Genomic DNA, 18248 nt, shown 5'->3' on the forward strand with positions numbered 1-18248 from the left:
TTGGAAAGTAACAGATTAGAATTTCAAACTTAACCCAAATATACATAAGCCTGGGGACTCTGAGGAGGGAACTTACGTATGTTTAGTTATTGTAAGGGTTACAAGAGGAGAGAGAGAGAGAGAGAGAGAGAGAGAGAGAGAGAGAGAGAGAGAGAGAGAGAGAGAGAGAGAGAGAGAGAGAGAGAGAGAGAGAGAGAGAGAGAGAGAGAGAGAGAGAGAGAGAGAGAGAGAGAGAGAGAGAGAGAGAGAGAGAGAGAGAGAGAGAGAGAGAGAGAGAGAGAGAGAGAGAGAGAGAGATATGGGGGGGGGGGAAGGAAAAAAAGTGACAGGAACAGAGATAGAGAAAGAGAAAGACAAAGATTCATTTAGTTAGTGAAGCAACTTTTGCTTGTTGTCTCTATAAATGGAAATAAATATTTACCTTTAAGTATCTTGCAAAAAATTCATCAGTCATACATAGCTTTGACACAGGTCTTTTTTACCAGCAATTTTGTTGTAGTTTGAATTTCTTCTTTTACCAGTTAACGTAAACAGGGTAAGAAAAATAATAATTCTTCTAATATTTTATTGTTTCTGAATATGAAACAAACTGGAATGTCAAACAGTTGGCATGCCAATGACCTATGATTTCATGTGTGAAACAGAACAAACAAGTACAGCTTTTAGTATATCAAATAGTATCATTTGATAACAAATTACATCCTTGGCAGATTAGATTAGTGCTTTACAATATTTAGTGTTTACTTCTTTTTAAGTGGAAGTGAAACAAACAAAAAATTATCCACGTGGCATTGATCACGATGCCAATATAAACAAATTTCCTATTGTTTATCGGAGCTCAGTGTACATTACTAAAGACTTTGAATACTGAAGGTCTTCAGACAAGGAAACTTATTAAGTGAATTTAGGTAAGGTGGATATTTCCATTACATTTTGGATATGAGGAACTAGCTGTTAGGTAATCAGTTGGTTATCCCATAATATGCACAAAAGAAACAATACCTAACTACATTTAGGACACGTCAATTTTGTATGGATATTTCACAAAATATAATTACATTTCTTGATTCTTAACTTCTGTGAAACACTGAATCCAAAATGTCTGGATAAAAAAAACAATGGTTTGTGCAAAAATAATAATCACTTCCTCTTTCTTTTCCTCAAAAAATGCTATGATAAAGGATCTACTATATTTTGTAGTAGGTGATATTAACTCCAAACAGTCTTTTTACAGCTGCTCTTTTTTTGTTTTGTTTTGTTTTTTTGTTTTGCTTGTACACAGACATATTCCAAGCACTACACTTTAAGCAAATTATGTTTCTCACAAATTTTGTCTATGGCAAAATACAAGACTGTACTCATTATAAACAGCTATTTCTTTGAACTCTGTATCATGGTTAATTTTTTTTTTAGTAATTGCCTTTCCAACTTTTTCTGCAAATGGTTATTCATCAGTGGTTTCAGTTCAGAGAATGTACAGCAACATTTAAATTGTAATGCAACTACAGTGTTTACAACTTTTCTATCACTATAAGTTCAAAAAAGGTTTGGTCAAGTGGATGATATGCAGCTCTCACTAACATATAAATGATTATATATCTCAGGGATGAAAATGACTTCTTTATCTGTACATGATGCAAGTTACTGTCACATTCTTTGAATGGACCACTGATAAACTCCATATTCTATGAATCCAATAGCTTATGTTTACTGACACATATGGTCATGGCGACCCTGCCAACATTCTCGTATTTACAATCCAACATACCATCATAAATTACAATGATATAAAAATACAATGCACTTGCTTTGGATGACAACGCTATTTTCTCACTCTGTTTCATTCGTGGGCTGCTTGGAAGGGAAATTATTCATAAGAAGTAGATGAAGAAGAAACCAATGCCTGCTGTGGAAGTTTCCTACATCAGCATGTCATTCTCTCCTTCCCTCTTCCCTTTGATGAAAAAATTTCCTTCTAAAACACACCCATACATGACATGACATTAAAGCACTTCTTTAAACTAAGAGTAGGTCTTTCAATTTTGTTGAATTAAAGGTGAGGCTTACCAACTCTACACTGAGAAATAGCAATTCATACTTTCACCAACATTATTCACTTTGACATTTATTCAGTACTTTCACCATTAGTAAGTGGAGAAAGAAAACCATGAAAATCATCACAAATGAAAATCTTTTGAAATGTGTTTACGTAAGAACCCATTTAATGTCCTCTAATGAATGTATTTACACCTGTATATGCTGGCATCACCTCACTTTTCAATTTTAGTCATTACAGAAGTTTGAAACTAAGCGAAGTTCTTGGAGCAGTAAAACGTTGTCAAGGACTTTTAGGGCAGAATTCTGATCAAATTCCTGTCTAGATTATATATTACTTTCTCTCAAAGTTTTCACCTTGTGTAGGTAAAGCAATGGCTGCATCCAATAGAAATGCAAAGCTTACAGTCAACAATATGTGGCCACATCAACATTTACAATAATTATAGAGTATAAACCATAAAGCTGCATTTCCTTCCTGTCATTGATATATAGCATTTCTTTAATGTTAGTTAATAATGGGATAAAACAGCATTTTCATTAGCATAGATATTTGTTTTGTACCAACTGATTCCTGGCAAGAAGCTTAGAGATTCAGCATGTGACATCATGTTATCTGGATAATTGCCAAGACTATTTTCAATACAAATATTCAAATATCTACATCCATATCATATAAATATGATGCTATATGATCATGCAACTCTTGACATGGTCACATATGCTGAACAATTTCCCTTTGTCAATTAAATGGAACCTGACTAGTAACATTCACAATAGGAGAAATTTCATTATTGACATAACACACACAGTAAATAGTATGCAATTTCTGTCGAGCTCAATCAGTATACATTGCTAATAAATATGAACTTTCATAAAGTAACCTGTAATATTGTGCTCAGCAGCATACTGATAACTACCAATCTACTCTAAAGCAAAAAATAATATTGTTTAATCAGTGACCTCTCAGTTGTCGAAGAAAAAATGTACACTCAGATTAAGGACCTCTATACATAAAATTCAAATACACGACAACCAAGTGATTAATAGGACATTAAAGTAGTTATAAAACTCACATAGCAGTACATACACACTCATTGCTGTTTAAGTACAAAAGATACATAGGCTGTACACAAAATTCATCTTAACTCTTGCTACTATTCAAGGGCCAGAAACTGCAGTCTTGTCACCACAACTGCTTCCATCCGAGCCATCTCACAGTTGTTCACAGGAGCGTAATAGATAAGGACTAACAAATATGACTGGTGTAGCAAAATGAAGACCATGGTTTTGTCCTGATACTTCAGATGTGTTTGAACTGGAACCCTGTATTGTGGCGAGTTTTGCCTGGTCCCTGTCTTTGTTCAAATCTCTTTGTCAGGTCTCTGATTTCATTTTAACTTAATGATAATTTTTTTGAGCAGAACATCCAGATCTGTGTCTCTCTATCCATTATGTTTTCCATCTCACTTAGTTAATACATTCTTATGGCTATTTCCCTACTCATACTAGGTGGGTGCACAGCATATTTCCAAAACTTTGGTATAAATTCTGGGGTGCACTTGTATCTATGTCCTGCATCAGCATCTTGTTACGCCATGCATGATTGCAATTCTTCAACATTCAGCCTGACAACTAACCACAAAGAAAAGGCGATTTGCTTGTGGTCCCTGGGGCTGTTGAAAATGTTGTACTCGACTAGTATGAAATTAGAAGAAACATCTTCGATATGAATTTGTGTTTCTATGTGATGTTGCATCAACTGGCAGTATACTCAGTGCTGAGCATTTTATCATGTCTTGTAATTTCTTGGAATATAAGGTTTGGCAGCTACTTCATATGTACATGTGATATACATTAGTAAAGAGACTTTACCAACACTTATTTCTATGCTGCCAAAGATGCTGGCACAAAAACCTTTCAACACTTAAGAGATCTTTATTAAGCTCTTTTAAAATTTACGTTACACACATTCTCTTTTTTCACACTTCTACATCCTATTCACCCTGATAAGTTGGTTACTGTGCTTAATTAAACACATTAAAAACTGGAGAACACAGAAATGTGCAAACTCCGCCACCACCTCCACCACCACCACCACCACTTTCAGCGAACCAGTCACGTGATCGCTGGCAAGAGTATTGCTAAACAGGTGTCACAGTTATAGTCTCAATGTCTCCGATACTCTTAACGCGACGGTGAGTTTCATGGTGCACATAAGCAGCAGAAGGCATGACGGAGGACCGCGGCCGTGTGTGGTGAGGATGGTGAGTGTTTGTCCTTGCAGAGACGGCGGGAGACTGGCCACCGGAAGAGGAAGATTCTCCTCCATTATGGTTTCCTGCGGCAGCTTCCTCTCGCAGACGAAGGCCCAGAGCACGGCTGAGAGATCCCTGTAGGTATTGTGTATATGTTAATGGTTTAACATAAGCAGATGGTTATGAAAGGGAGAAAATTTTGCTGCAAGAACTTAAAAAACTAAAGAAAATAAATTCCCAACTACATTAAGGTTATAGATTGCTCATAACAGCCCTATCATTTTCTCAGCTCATATGTCATATCTTGTATAAAAGAGCTCTGTCTGATATAAATACAAGTAATAAGTAGATTAGATACATTTAACTTGCAGAAAAGAGTAATCTTTCATTTTGCTTACCATTCCAATCTGTTTGCTATAAACTTGGTTAAGATTCTTTTTAAGTGTACTAAAATTATAGTTATAAATCTAAGTTCACAACCCTATAGAGGAAGAACAAAAGGTACAAGACCATTGTCTGTCAGGTCTATACTACAATGCATGAAATTGCTTGCAAAATCTAGAGTATATAAAATAGGAGTTTTAAAAAACTGTATTTGTTCAGAAAGGTAATATCTTTAAGAATATGATGTCATTCATATGTATACATTTATTTCTTTATAGAAATATGAAATAATAAAACAAATTAATACAAATATCAAATAAATAATGAACATCTACTTTTTTAGGAAGATTATGAAATTTTCTTATATATATATATCTACATCAGTTAATGAAAAGTGTGTATATATAGTAAGTCTTTAGTTTAGAATTTCATTTAACTTCTTAGAACAGTATGACTATTTAAAGCTATCTAATAGCACTGACATCCAATGACTACACAAAAAGATAAGTTTTGCATGCAATAAGCAGCAAAATGCAAGTATATACTTCATGCATGTTTAACTGCATAGGTTTACACCAAAGTGGCCAATAAATTTTACTCCCTTTAGGATTAAGTAAGAAAATCTAATCGCATCTTGAAAGTATTTGTATATCATTTATATTCCAAAGAAAAAAATACTGTTTGCAACCAACTGCCATATTAGGGTTATGTAAAAGTATATATTTTCAGCTTTACTGGAGAAATTTGATGCATTAATTAGATTTTTAGCATTTGCAAAGGCAGGAAAGCCTCTGCAAATTCTGTTAACATATACATCTTGGTCACAATGAAACATAAATGAAATATATTCATACATATACAAGTCTGTCCATTCTCTGACCACAAATAAGACCAGGGTTGCAGGCAGTGAAGAAGAAAGAACAAATATAAGCCAAGGAATACATACATGCAGGCGGGGTAGGATGTCTCCTAGGATAGTACCTGTGAGCTCCGCCAAGTGCCAAACTTAGGGACAAGGTGAAATAAGGCTTAATCAGTGACCATGTTTTTGAATTGTGTGTGTACATATCACCAGGAATTTTGGTTTTACAACAACTGCAAAACTTTGTATTCCGTGGAATTTGTAAAAATCAAAATAATATGATAATATATTTAGACAAAATATGTTACTTCCACTACTGCTTTTTATTGATGCCATATTCTGACTTTAACAGTGCATACAGCCAATGAACTTAATGTCTTTTCATAAAATACAAAAATATACCTGCAATGAAATCAGTTCCAGAAGTCTAATAAAGTGTCCCTGTGTTTCTGGCACAGCTAAGCTTGAAAACTTTTCTGAGTCAATTCATGTTTGGAAATTAAGAATATCTCAAGATTAGCATTGAATTTCTCATTATATTTCTCACACTGAAAGAACTGTATGTAATCAGCAAGCAACTGAAGCTGGGTATCACATTCTTGTATGAGATATGTACGGCAAACCAGTTTATTCAAAGGCCTTGCAGAGTTTGTACAGAGCACAAAGAAGGGTACCAGGAAAATATGCTTTCATTACAGCAGTTCTGCAAGGAAGAGTATTTCCTGACTACAGCATTTTCTTTCATTTCTCTTTTATCTTTCATATCAACCCACTACCAAGAGATATGTCTCATCTACCAGACAAGCAGTAGGAAGTAACCAGCATCATATGAAATCAAAGAACCAACTTAATCTTAACAAAAAAAAGTACTGCGACATGCGTCTTATACCTTTGATGGGAGTGTGGGAAATGCGCAAACCTTTTTCTGCAAAGGCTGAGCATCCCCCCATCAGTGTTGCGAAGTGCAGCACAGAACGGAAGCAGGACAGAAAAAGGGCAAGAGAAGGATGGGAGAGTTAGTGAAGGTGAGGCTGATTCTTTTCTATTTCTCCTAAAAGGATTCAGCTAATATGGTTTTGGTGTATTTAATGTGCTCTACTCCCTAATAGAAAGAGCCCACACTAATGACAAATGGTGTCACTGTAAACAAATGCCACTTAAAATGCGTGGAGATGGAACACTTGTTCAAGAGAAGCAAAAAATTAACATGGCATGGTATGGATGTTCAGCAGCTGATGTTATAAAGCTACATTCAAACATTCTAGAAACAAGTAAAGGTATATGTTAGGTAAATTTGCTTTAAATTTTGGGATACAAAAATCTGGTGGCAACTGCTAAGCCTATGAAAAATTTAAAGCTGAAAGCTGAGGAAGCTCAACATCAACAACAAACATACATTTCAAAGCAATTCTATACACCAAAAAAGAATTGACGGCCCTGCTAACTTTTGCAAAGAAAAGCTGATGTAAAATCATTTAAATGTCTCATATTTAGGTATTGCATAAAAGCATCATTCAAACCCTTGAAAGTGAAACTGTTTATCCAAATTTTGCATTTTCTTTGGAGAACTTGTGCATCCACACTATGTGCTGTGTTACAGTAAGTGTACCAGCAGAGAACAGATGTACACAGTTGTAATCAATCATTCACAAGCAAAGCTTTCCAAAGAGGCAGTAGTAAAGCCATAAATGTAATCTAAAAACTGCCAATACATCATAATTTTTCTTTTTTGGCAAAGCTTTGAGCACATTCAGTGAAACACATTGCAATAATCATTTTCGGTCTGAGCAAAGTATAATGCCAGACGCTTCAACAGCTAGTAACTGCCCCTATGAAAGCCAGTGCAAAGATGTGAAACGTTTGTACTCTGGGTGTCCAGTTTTACTAACTTCAGCTATCCACTCCTGATTGTGTTTGCAGAATAAAATGTATATTAGTAATCAGGTGTCAATTCAGACCCAGTTATACTTAGACTAAGGTTCTCCGAAGTCCAATTGGTTGGCATTTGTTACCAAAATCTAATACTAATTTCCTAAGTCATGGACCATAATCATCAGAATATTTTTCTCTCTCACTCTAAAATATTTGGCTCACATGCAGGTCTACAATGGTCTATTGTAGGTTATGTGACGTGGCAGCGAATATATTGTGAGAAGGGATTTATGTGATTTATTTTCATGTTATTCAGGAATATTTGGAATCACTAAAGCATTCCAAAAGCTACAACATCCCCTTTAATGCTTTTTCACATGATTTATCTGCCAGCTGTATGAATTAGTCAAAGACAAATCTAAAGAGTTAGGTACTCTCTAACAATAATCGAAGCTCACTATGAAGCCATATCCTAAAATCGCCCGGAAATAAGACATGGTGCCCTTACTCTCAAGGAAGCGCGCCTCTTGTCCTTCTCGCCCTTCTCCAGACCCGTGCCGTAGCTTCTGGAGAAGGACCGTCCAAGGCTGCCCCCGGCCGCCATTTTCTCCTGCCGGCGCCGCTCCATCTTGGCAAAGCGGGCCTGTTCTTCAATCTGCTGTCTGTTGGGGAATAGAGGCTGTTAGTTAAGACGCCATTATGTACCGCTGCAAGCTGGTTGCTTAAAAGAGAAGCAAAAAATTAACATGGCATGACTAAAAGACCGTTTTCACAAAAGGACTCTACTTCTGAAGTATACTTATGGATAAGCCATTTCCTACGTCACAACTGCCTACCACTGCCATTGCCCTAATTTCTCACTGGACGTCATTTTCTTAATGATTAGAGCCAGTAGCAGGAGTGTGTGGCGGCAGAGCTACTTGTGATATTAAAATGTACCATCAGCCCTACCAATTTTCGCAACTTGCCGCCTCGAGTGAAAACAGCCTTTGGGTTTTACTTGAATTTAAAAATCATATTTCATAACTATATATTTTCTAGAAAAGTCTGTTTTTCTTATCTAAATTCCACAGTAATTTAATTAAACCCGCTACGTTTGCCTGAACATGAATATTCACGTACCTCAAATCTTACCAACTTGTAAAGTATAAAAACTAAGATTATAACATAAATGAAAAATCAATAACCCCCTACAAAGACATTCAAATCCCACAAGGCACCTACAAAGACATTCAAATCCCACAAGGCACCTACAAAGACATTCAAATCCCACAAGGCACCTACAAAGACATTCAAATCCCACAAGGCACCTACAAAGACATTCAAATCCCACAAGGCACCTACAAAGACATTCAAATCCCACAAGGCACCTACAAAGACATTCAAATCCCACAAGGCACCTACAAAGACATTCAAATCCCACAAGGCACCTACAAAGACATTCAAATCCCACAAGGCACCTACAAAGACATTCAAATCCCACAAGGCAAAAGAATCAAACCTGGCAGGGTTAATGAGCGCCTCCATTTCAGTTGCCAGGTGTCTGCGGATGATATTCTTGGACTGCGGGATGCCCAGCGCCGTGGCCATCGTGTCTGCAGTGAAGGACGACTCCAGAACTACGAGGGCGCCGTGAACACCGCTGTCTGTGGGTTCAGATGGAGTATTAAACATACGGTGGATGGATTAAACACTGATTGCAATATCATTTAGTATTGTATGTATTCTACGTCAAGATCCGATTTTTGGCGGGTTACTATTACACGTGTACAATAGTCCAGCAATTACCAAGAATTAATAAGAGTAATAAGAGAAATAAGGGAAGAAAAAGGCAAGGAAAAAAATAATTTAGCTTACCCTTAAGATTATCTGCGTACTCCGCCAGGTCGACGGAGCGAGCCCACCGGACCCACCGCACGTTGGTCCACACGACGGGGTCACAGTCCACGTGCTCGGACTGCCGTCGGCGCTCCGCTAACACCTGCCGGGAGAATATGCCGTTTTGTTTTACGTGTTTGTGGCGAGAGGCAATATTCTCGATGTATGTTTTGTTTTTGTGGGTGTGAATTAGTTTTCTGTGTGAAGGATGGGGTTAGTTTTCGTGAATGGTCCCCGCCTTACATACTTATAAAATACATATTACTTTGTTTTACCTGTTCTATTCTCTCTCTCTCTCTCTCTCTCTCTCTCTCTCTCTCTCTCTCTCTCTCTCTCTCTCTCTCTCTCTCTCTCTCTCTCTCTCCACGGAAAAGTAGGGTTGAATTATTTTCCTACATGATGAAATTTTGTTAGTTTTCGTTAGTTTCCGCTTTACCTGTCTATCGAATCTGACGATTCTCAACAGATGGACACCGTGAATGATGGATGCTTGGTGGAACTTCCGGTGAACGCCCAGGTGCTTCTCCAGCTCCTTCTTCGTGAGCGCCTCCAGAAGCCTCCCGTCCACGAGGTTGTTGGCGAAGGCGTCGGCGTACTGAGGAAGGCCAAGGTCCGGAAGCCACTCGGAGGAGACCCAAGTGTGGTTGAGTGCGGAGATTCGGGGGAAGCGAGTCAGCCGCGGCTCTCGGAGCTCCTCGATGGCTAGCCGGAGCTTCTTGCGGTGCATCGGGTGCGAGATCCCGAGGCCGGACTCTAGCTCAGAGTCGCTGAGCTCGAGGAGAACCTGGAGGTGGGCGGGAGATGGATTACCAACCGATACGAACTCATCCCTACAGGCACTCATTAAAAAAAAACACCTATAATACTCTAACAACGTAGCTTATTTACAATATTTACGCACAGAAAAAAGACGAGGAAGCCAAGCCGCGGGGCATTACCTTTCCGCTCCGAATATTCTCTGCACACATGGCGCCATACTGAGGCATGCCGAGGGTTACCTCCAGCCAGGCCAGGACAGTCGGGGCTTTCCATCTCTCGAGAGGAATGTGCTGAGCCTCCTCGAGTAATCTGAGCTTCTCGGAGTAACTCTCCTCGGTGAGGGGCGACGCGCACAGAGAGGAGCTGGGGGACCACGAGGCACGCTTGTCGCTCGCGCTTCCTACAGGTCGTGTTAGCAACAAAGGGTTTAGCTACGTGGCGGTTATGTCTGCTACGTCCTAACTACTCTAATGCTATCGACTTGAACTCTGGGACTGGGTTAGTGCGGCTTACTTTACGTTATTAGTCTGCACACGTTGTACTAATTTCGTTTTTTGTTATTAAGGAAATAATAACTTTACAAGAAATACGTCAAAAACAAAAATATCAAGGCATACTGCTTTATAGTCTGCCTCTTGTCAAAGTCCTACTTGGAAAAATAGACAAAAACAAATTGTATTATTCAGTACACTGTATACTAACACACTGTTCTGACAAAACAAAGACAATGTTAGTAAGGTGCAATGTTATTTAGGGATGCTTGGCATCGGCATGGTTCACTGTGGACGGGAGGTCCTCTGAGCTTGAGATGCCTACAATTAAGCAACAGAAAAGATGGTATTACAGTAAATATAGAACTTACATTTATGAATGCCTACAGATCATAAGCAAATTACATTGTACAAAAAATGGCGTGTTGTAAACGACGAAATTTCCACACTGTAAACACTTATTGAGATCAAGGAATATCCTCATCAGCATCGATCCTTCGTCTCCTTACCGTCATACAACGAGGCGTCGAGGGCCGCCCGCTTCTTCTGGCGAGCGAACACTCTCGAGATGGAGCCCCAAGTACCTCCTCCCTTGTGGCCCTTCCTCGTGAGTGTGCTACAGCCTCTTATCTTGGATGATTCCGCGGCTTCGGCTAAGCGCTCGCACAGCTGCTCCGCTGACCGACTCAGGCCCCCGGTGCTGGCATTGCTGAAATCAAGGACGCGGCCAGGGATTTAGCTTTGCACGTTTCTTTCGTTTCTTTGCCAATACTGAGAAGGCGATCAAGCGATAACACGAAGGGATTGAATATGTATTCCTCTCGGTATTCACATCCTTCCTAATAAAAAAAAACTTAATATATCCAGCGTATACATCAATAAAACCACTTAAACACCCCCTCCCCCCTCCCCCCCCATCCCTCCCGAAACGCCCTTGCACGTCCACCCACCTGCTCGCGAGTCCGCTCATCGCCGACGAATTGAGACTCGCGGCCGAATGCGTCGGAGCGCTGGTGGGCGTGTTGTCCCCGCCCCGGTCCTCTCGCTCCTCCCCCCGCAGGGATACTGGCGTGGCGTACAGAGGAGATAGAGACGGGGATTCCTTAGGGGTTCCTGGTCCACCTATACACACACACACCACACCAACTTCATGAATCAAAAAAGCAGTCCTAAGGTGGATTCTATAAGTTAAGAGTAGACAAATATTTGCTAAATCTACTTGATTATTGCAGAAAGGGGCAGAGGGACCTTTCAAACGTCTCAAGTTTAAGGTAGCTTATGCAAGACATTTTTAAACTTTGTTTTTCTTAATTCTAAGGGAAGGAGACAAGTTTTTTTTTTTATAGATAACATTATTGCATATTTTCTCATAGTTTGTGCGAATTGAGTCGAGTGCTTTTCCCCGGTTCTGATTTGAAAAGTTTTTCCCATTTCGTTACCATAGTGACCGAAAACAAACCAAACCAAGAAAGAAAGATTCCCCACAAAGAACAGAAACCCTTGCCACTTAACACTCACAAACAATGGTGCTGAAATATATCATATTCATAATTCTGAATTTTGCTTTTACATTATCTAACATTGCCCGGAAGCAGGAGAATTAAGGCACTCTTTTAAACTGCAATGAATAGAATCAAAATCTTTATAACGATGAGATCTGGAAGGATTTACAAGGATCTAATCATCTTATGGATTTAATTAGATTTATTCTCATAACACTAAAAGGTCATGCAGTGTCTTCAACAAGAACCAATCTGAAGCCCTGAACTACTTGTGGTCTTGACTGAGCTTTGTGAATTACACATCAAGCCTAAATCAAAATCTAAAAATTAAATAAACAAGAGACAGAAATAGATAGATTAAAAACAACCACCAGCTCAGAAATTAACATCACCCATTAACCCACATTCACAAAGAATACAAGAACGAAGACACCCCAAAAAAAACATTGAAACTTATAACCGCTCATTCAAAACCACACGTAGCCATCAAGCCAGAAAATAAAAACCCAACGGAGCAAGGGGAGAGCCACGGAAGACGAGCCCCGGAAGACCCGCCCCTCTCCCTCCCCGCCCCGCCCCCGTGAAGGTGCCACGGCCAACCCCCCCCCCCCACGGGCGAGAGAGGCGGCCACTAACATTCTAGGGAGCAACGTACATGCATAGTAGTAGTGGGAAGCGGCTGTAGCGGAGGAGCATATGGATAGCGTGTCACAGTCCAGAGATCCTCGTTCCACAGTAATGGTAGGTGTGCCTAGAGGACCGAGGGATTCCGTTGCGTTAGCAGGGGGGAAAAAGGACGAAAATAAAGGGGGGAAAAAAATGCTAGACTCTTTGGGTGCTTCGTCGAGGGGAAAAAATGCACCCCTTAGGTCTAGCGTGAGCTCCATAGGCCTGGACTAATGTTAATTCTTAAAAAAAAGGGGAAAAATATCCAGACTTGTTTGGTTATTTTAAAGCGGGTGTATAAAATCAGGAGTTTATAACTGGGTGAGTAAAAAATGGATTGAGAGGCGTTAAATACATGAAGCTTTCTACTCAAAATAATTTATGGTACGGCCTTTTAGACCTACGGATTATGACAATATCTTGCTAAATCTAATGCTAGTTTTAGGGTATTTGTTGGAATTGTTTAACTGCTTTAAAATTAAGGAGGGATTTGTGTTGTGGGAGGAGTTACTGTGATTTGAAAGGCAACAGGAGAAACAAATAACTTTTCCTGTTCTCTTTTCAGACAAAATCTGATTTCTTGTGAATCTTGGGCAATCAAAATAAAACTTGAAACAAGCTGATTTTACAATATCATAAGTTCTGGTAATTTTTCACTTCTTTTCGTGTATCCGTATGCTGTGTGGTGCTTCTAAATATTGTCTGTATGAAGATACTAGTGAATTGTACAGACCTACAATAACAAACAAGTGTGTGAAGACTAAATAGATGATTACTGTTTCCTGTGGTTTACTATTTTGCACCTGACTATTCTATGGAAAAATGTGCTCAAAAGTCTGAAGAATGAAAATTTGTCATCATTACACAACTACAAGTGAGGTGTATTTCTATTGGTGTATTGATCAAATGTCAGATTCTGATTATTACCGAAAGACAAACTATTGGCTTATTACTATGCAACACACTCCTATTTCTATTTATTACTATGTAGCACACTCCTATTTCTATTTAACTACGAATTACATATATATTAGACTATCAAAACATGAAGCTGAACACTGCACACCACACGTCAAAAGATCTATAACAATGACCCCTTTTTACCATTATGAAACACAAACAGAATTTTAATTCTAATCTGACAAAAAAAAAAAAAAAAAAAAAAATCAACAGACAAAAAAAATAAATAACGATCTCTCTTAACAATCTTGACATAAACATGTAAAGAAATAAAAACAATGACATTTTTATAACCCTCCCTGGTAAAAACTTTCTCTCTCCACAAACCTGACATTAAAAAAGGAAAGAAATAAAAAAAAAAACATTTTCGAACCCTCCCTGACGAAACCTTTACCCCGCGCCCGCCCGCCCACCGAAACATTACTCGGCGAAAAAAGGGGCGTCTCACATACCTTCATGACTAGCTGTTGAATCCCTATCGCTCGACAGCCTCACGCCTGAATCAGCAGATGAGCCCCGGCCGTTGGGTGTGGGCGTGGGCGTGGAGAGGGGCAGGGGAGAACACGCGGGCGTTGAGGCTGTGGGCGTGGGCAGCCCGTTGGTCCTGACAGACTCGGCATCACTGTGATATCCCATAGAGATGAGCTGTTTGCGGACCTGCAGTTGCAAAGGGGAAAACTGCTGTAGTTCAGTCCCCATGACTGGAACTGCTCTCACGGGGGGGAATTCTTCAATCACTGGAAATCTATAGAGACATTCTACACCATTTTTCCTTTATTTCAATTCTTAGATAAAAGAAAATCCCTATTCTAATCCCTAATAATATTTTTATTTCATTCATCTACGGTCAACATCCTGACTACCGCCCTGCTGATTCAACCCATTATTTCCCCAAACTCGTAAATAACGCGTCGAGTTCTTCTGCATGAAAATCTCCCTAATTCCCCTAGATATTCGAAAATCCTCCCAGTTCACCCGAATTATCTCCCTTTTGAAATTCTTCCCTATAAACCCGAACTTCTGAAAATTCCCCCAAACTCCTTTTTCTCTAAACATTTTCCCCCACACCGCATCGAGTTCTTCCTGGAGCTCTCGATTCCAAAAAAAAAAAAAAAAAAAACATCTGAAAAATTACCTAAATATCTGAAACCTCTCCCCTAAAGATTCCCCTAAATGTCTGACCCCTTTCACCGATTTCCCTTAATATATGATTCCCCACGATTCCCTAAATATCTGACGCCTTCCCCCACCGATTTCTCGAAATATATGACTCCCACTGATTCCTCTAAATAACTGAAAACCCTAGATAATTGAAATTCCCCCAAATCCCCCCCTAAATTCCCTCGCTTTCCCCATACCCCAAACATTCCCCCCCACAACCTTAGTTAACACGATTTCATACCCTAAACACTTCCCCCCACACCCCCCCACGCCCTCAGTTACCCCATCTAGTTCTTCCTGGAGCCTAATCATCCAAAAATCCCCCGAATTCCTCCCAATTTCCCTATTCCTCAACCCCCCCCCCACATTTCCCCCACAACCCCAAAACACATCCCCCCTAACACCCTCAGTTACCGCATCAAGTTCTTCCCGATTTCCCTACCCTCCCATCCCCCACCCCCCCTAACACCCTCATTTGCCGCATCGATTTCTTCCCAAATTTCCCAACTCCTCCAAAAAAAAAAAAAAAAAAAAAAAAAAAAACGCGTTTCCCCCACATCCCCAAACACTCCTCTAAAAAAATCCCCCACACCTCTAAACAGCCTCAGTTACCGCATCGAATTCCTCCCAAATTTCCCTACTCCTCCAAAAAATCCCCCACATTTCCCCCCCACACCCCTGAACGCCCTCAGTTACCGCATCGAGTTCCTCCTGCAGCTTCCTGATGGTGGTTTCCTTGACCCCGAGTTCGGCCGAGAGCTTGACGACGCGTTCCGACTCGTCCCGCGCGTGCTTCAGGATGTTCCACTTTTCGCGCTCCGTCTCGTCTCGTTCCGCCGCCAGTTGTCGCAGGGACTCGTCGCTCTCCTTCATGCGCTGCGGGCGTGGAGGAGGAGGAGGACGAGGTCGTTAGCGTGGGTGGGTTGGTGGGCGGAGGAAAACGTTAGCGTGGGTGGGTGTGGGCGGAGGAGGGGTTTGAGTGGGTGGGTTGGTGGAGGAATTATAGTGGGTGGGTTGGTGGGCGGAGGAAGTTAGCGTGGGTGGGTTGGTGGGCGGATGACGTTAGAGTGGGTGGGTTGGTGGAGGAATTTGGGTGGGTTGGTGGGCGGAGGAGTTAGGAGTGGGTGGATTAGTGGGTAGAGGTAGAGGAGGAATTAGGATAGGTCGTTAGGTGGAGAATTAGGTGTTAAGAGTGGGTGGGTTGGTGGGTGGAAGAGGAAGTGAAAGGAGAATTGGTCGTGTGGATAGGTGGGTGGGTAAAGGAATTGGTGAATAGGTAGATGAGTGGGTAGAGGGGGAATTAATATGGGTGGGTAGGTGGGGGAGGAAGAGAGGGGAGGTACAAGGTAAAAATCCACTTGAAAATAAAGATGTGTAATATCTCAGCACTGTATTATAACAAAAGACAAATGCACTGTGTTTTTAAGTATGTGCATGTGAGGAAAGAGAGGATAAGGATAGAGAGATGGACAGGGAGAGAAAGAGGAAGAGAGAGAAAGAAAGAGAGAGAAAAAGTGAGAAAGAGAAAGAAAGAGAGAGAGAGAAAAAGAGAGAAAGAGAAAGAAAGAAAGTGAGAGAAAAGGGAGAAAGAGAAAAAGAAAAAGAGAGAGAGAGAGAGAGAGAGAGAGAGAGAGAGAGAGAGAGAGAGAGAGAGAGAGAGAGAGAGAGAGAGAGAGAGAGAGAGAGAGAGAGAGAGAGAGAGAGAGAGAGAGAGAGAGACAGAGAGAGAGTGTATGTGTGCGTGTGCATTCGTGCATGTGTGAAAAACAAACAAACAAAAACAAAAAATCACCTGTTCATAGTTTCTGATAAAATCCCTCAGTTCCTTCTCCTTGTCTTCAAGAGTCGCGTAGAGTTGCTTCATCTGGTTCAGTAGATCAAATTTCTCGGCCTTTAAGCGCTTCCTATCCGCTTTTAAGGCTGCGAAGGAGAGAGAGAGAGAGAGAGGGAGATAATGAGAGAAATCGCAGATTAATCATATTATCACAAACAAATAAACAAAGAAAAAAACATATAACATATAACTTATTAACTTCCGAAACGTATGAATGACATGAACAATACCCAAGGTTTGAATCTCAATCTAGGATTTCAATGATAATTATTTTCTATAGAGAGAACCCAATATTCATGAATTCTGTACCAGAGTCTCGGCAAAAGGATGGAATCGAATAAATCCCGACTTTAGCAAATCTTGAAATACTTGCAAATACACTTTTTGAAGTTTAAGTTGAAGTTTAATCCAATATAAAAATGAGTCATCTAACATAACGGAATAAGGATCATAATACAAACAATGATAGACCACACGATGTCAAAGAACCACAAGGACCACAAGGAGAACCAACTGAAGGACTCCCCGAAGGACCACCTGAAGGATCACCCAAAGGTTCACCTGAAGAACCTCCTGAAGCTCCATCAGGGGGTCCTTCACCTGAAGAAACACCCAAAGGGGTCTCCCTAAGGACCAACCCGAAGGACTACACGAAGGACCACCAGAAGAACCTGTAGGATCATCGAAGGACCAAACGAAGAACCACATGAAGAATCATCTGAAAGACCACTTGAAGGACCACTTGAAGGACCACCTGAAGAACAACCCAAAGAACCACAAGGAGAACCACCCGAAGGACTCCCCGAAGGATCGCCTGAAGGATCACCCAAAAGACCACCTGAAGAAACCCTCTGAAACTCCTTCGTGGGAAACTTCGTGAAACTCTTAGGACCACCGAAGAACCACCCGAGGAACCACCCGTAGAACCACCCGAAGGACGACCTAAAGAACCATCTGAAAAACCGCCCTTAATACCACTCGAAGGAACACCCAAAGACCCACCTGAAGAAGGACCCCCCCCTGCCGCAAAAAAAAAGAAAAAAAAAAAAAAACACAGAAAAAAAGAAAGAAAAAAAACATACCCCCCCCCCCAAAAAAAAAAAAAGAAAAAAAAAAAAAAAGTAAGAAAGAAAGAAAAAAGAAAAGCACGTACCCGAGAGCGCTTCCTTGGCGTGTGTGAGTTCCATGGTCATCTGGTTGATCTGGGGCTTGAGCTGCACGTCCTCCTCCATGATGGTCTTGACCCTTCGTAGCTCCTCGACCTCCCGCTGCAACGACCTGTTCCTCGTGAGCAGCTTCTCGTTGTCCACGCGCAGCTGTGACATCTCCTCGGCCAGCTGGTTGCTCGAGCTCTCGCTGTGATCTGCGGGCGGGGAGACTTTCTTACTGGGGTGGGTTGGATTGGGGTGGGCTGGGTTGGAAGGGTGGGGTGGGCTGGGGTGGGTTGGAAGGATGGAATGGGGTGGGGTGGAAGGGTAGAATGGGGTGGGGTGGGTTGGATTGGGGTGGGCTGGGTTGGAAGGGTGGGGTGGGCTGGGGGGGGTTGGAAGGATGGAATGGGGTGGG

At 40.9% G+C, this 18248-nt stretch overlaps 1 protein-coding gene across 1 annotated transcript in view; it reads right to left on the bottom strand.

Moving 5' to 3' along the window:
• Positions 1–551: 551 nt before the first annotated feature.
• LOC113806007 (uncharacterized) overlaps positions 552–18248 on the bottom strand; it is a 44141-nt gene continuing 26444 nt past the window's right edge. Inside the window, exons 3-17 of the mRNA XM_070138968.1 lie at positions 17836–18045; positions 16641–16768; positions 15545–15724; positions 14140–14344; positions 12717–12812; positions 11510–11681; positions 11069–11268; positions 10248–10468; positions 9746–10093; positions 9289–9412; positions 8933–9077; positions 7940–8093; positions 6449–6493; positions 5679–5702; positions 552–4448 (exon numbers count right to left, since the gene is read on the bottom strand). Coding sequence (XP_069995069.1) covers positions 4200–4448; positions 5679–5702; positions 6449–6493; positions 7940–8093; positions 8933–9077; positions 9289–9412; positions 9746–10093; positions 10248–10468; positions 11069–11268; positions 11510–11681; positions 12717–12812; positions 14140–14344; positions 15545–15724; positions 16641–16768; positions 17836–18045 — 2501 coding nt within the window. The 3' untranslated portion in view covers positions 552–4199. The remainder of the gene's footprint in view (positions 4449–5678; positions 5703–6448; positions 6494–7939; positions 8094–8932; positions 9078–9288; positions 9413–9745; positions 10094–10247; positions 10469–11068; positions 11269–11509; positions 11682–12716; positions 12813–14139; positions 14345–15544; positions 15725–16640; positions 16769–17835; positions 18046–18248) is intronic.

Source organism: Penaeus vannamei, chromosome 25 (genome assembly GCF_042767895.1).
Source record: "Penaeus vannamei isolate JL-2024 chromosome 25, ASM4276789v1, whole genome shotgun sequence".
In the NCBI taxonomy this organism is placed as follows: Eukaryota; Metazoa; Arthropoda; class Malacostraca; order Decapoda; family Penaeidae; genus Penaeus; species Penaeus vannamei.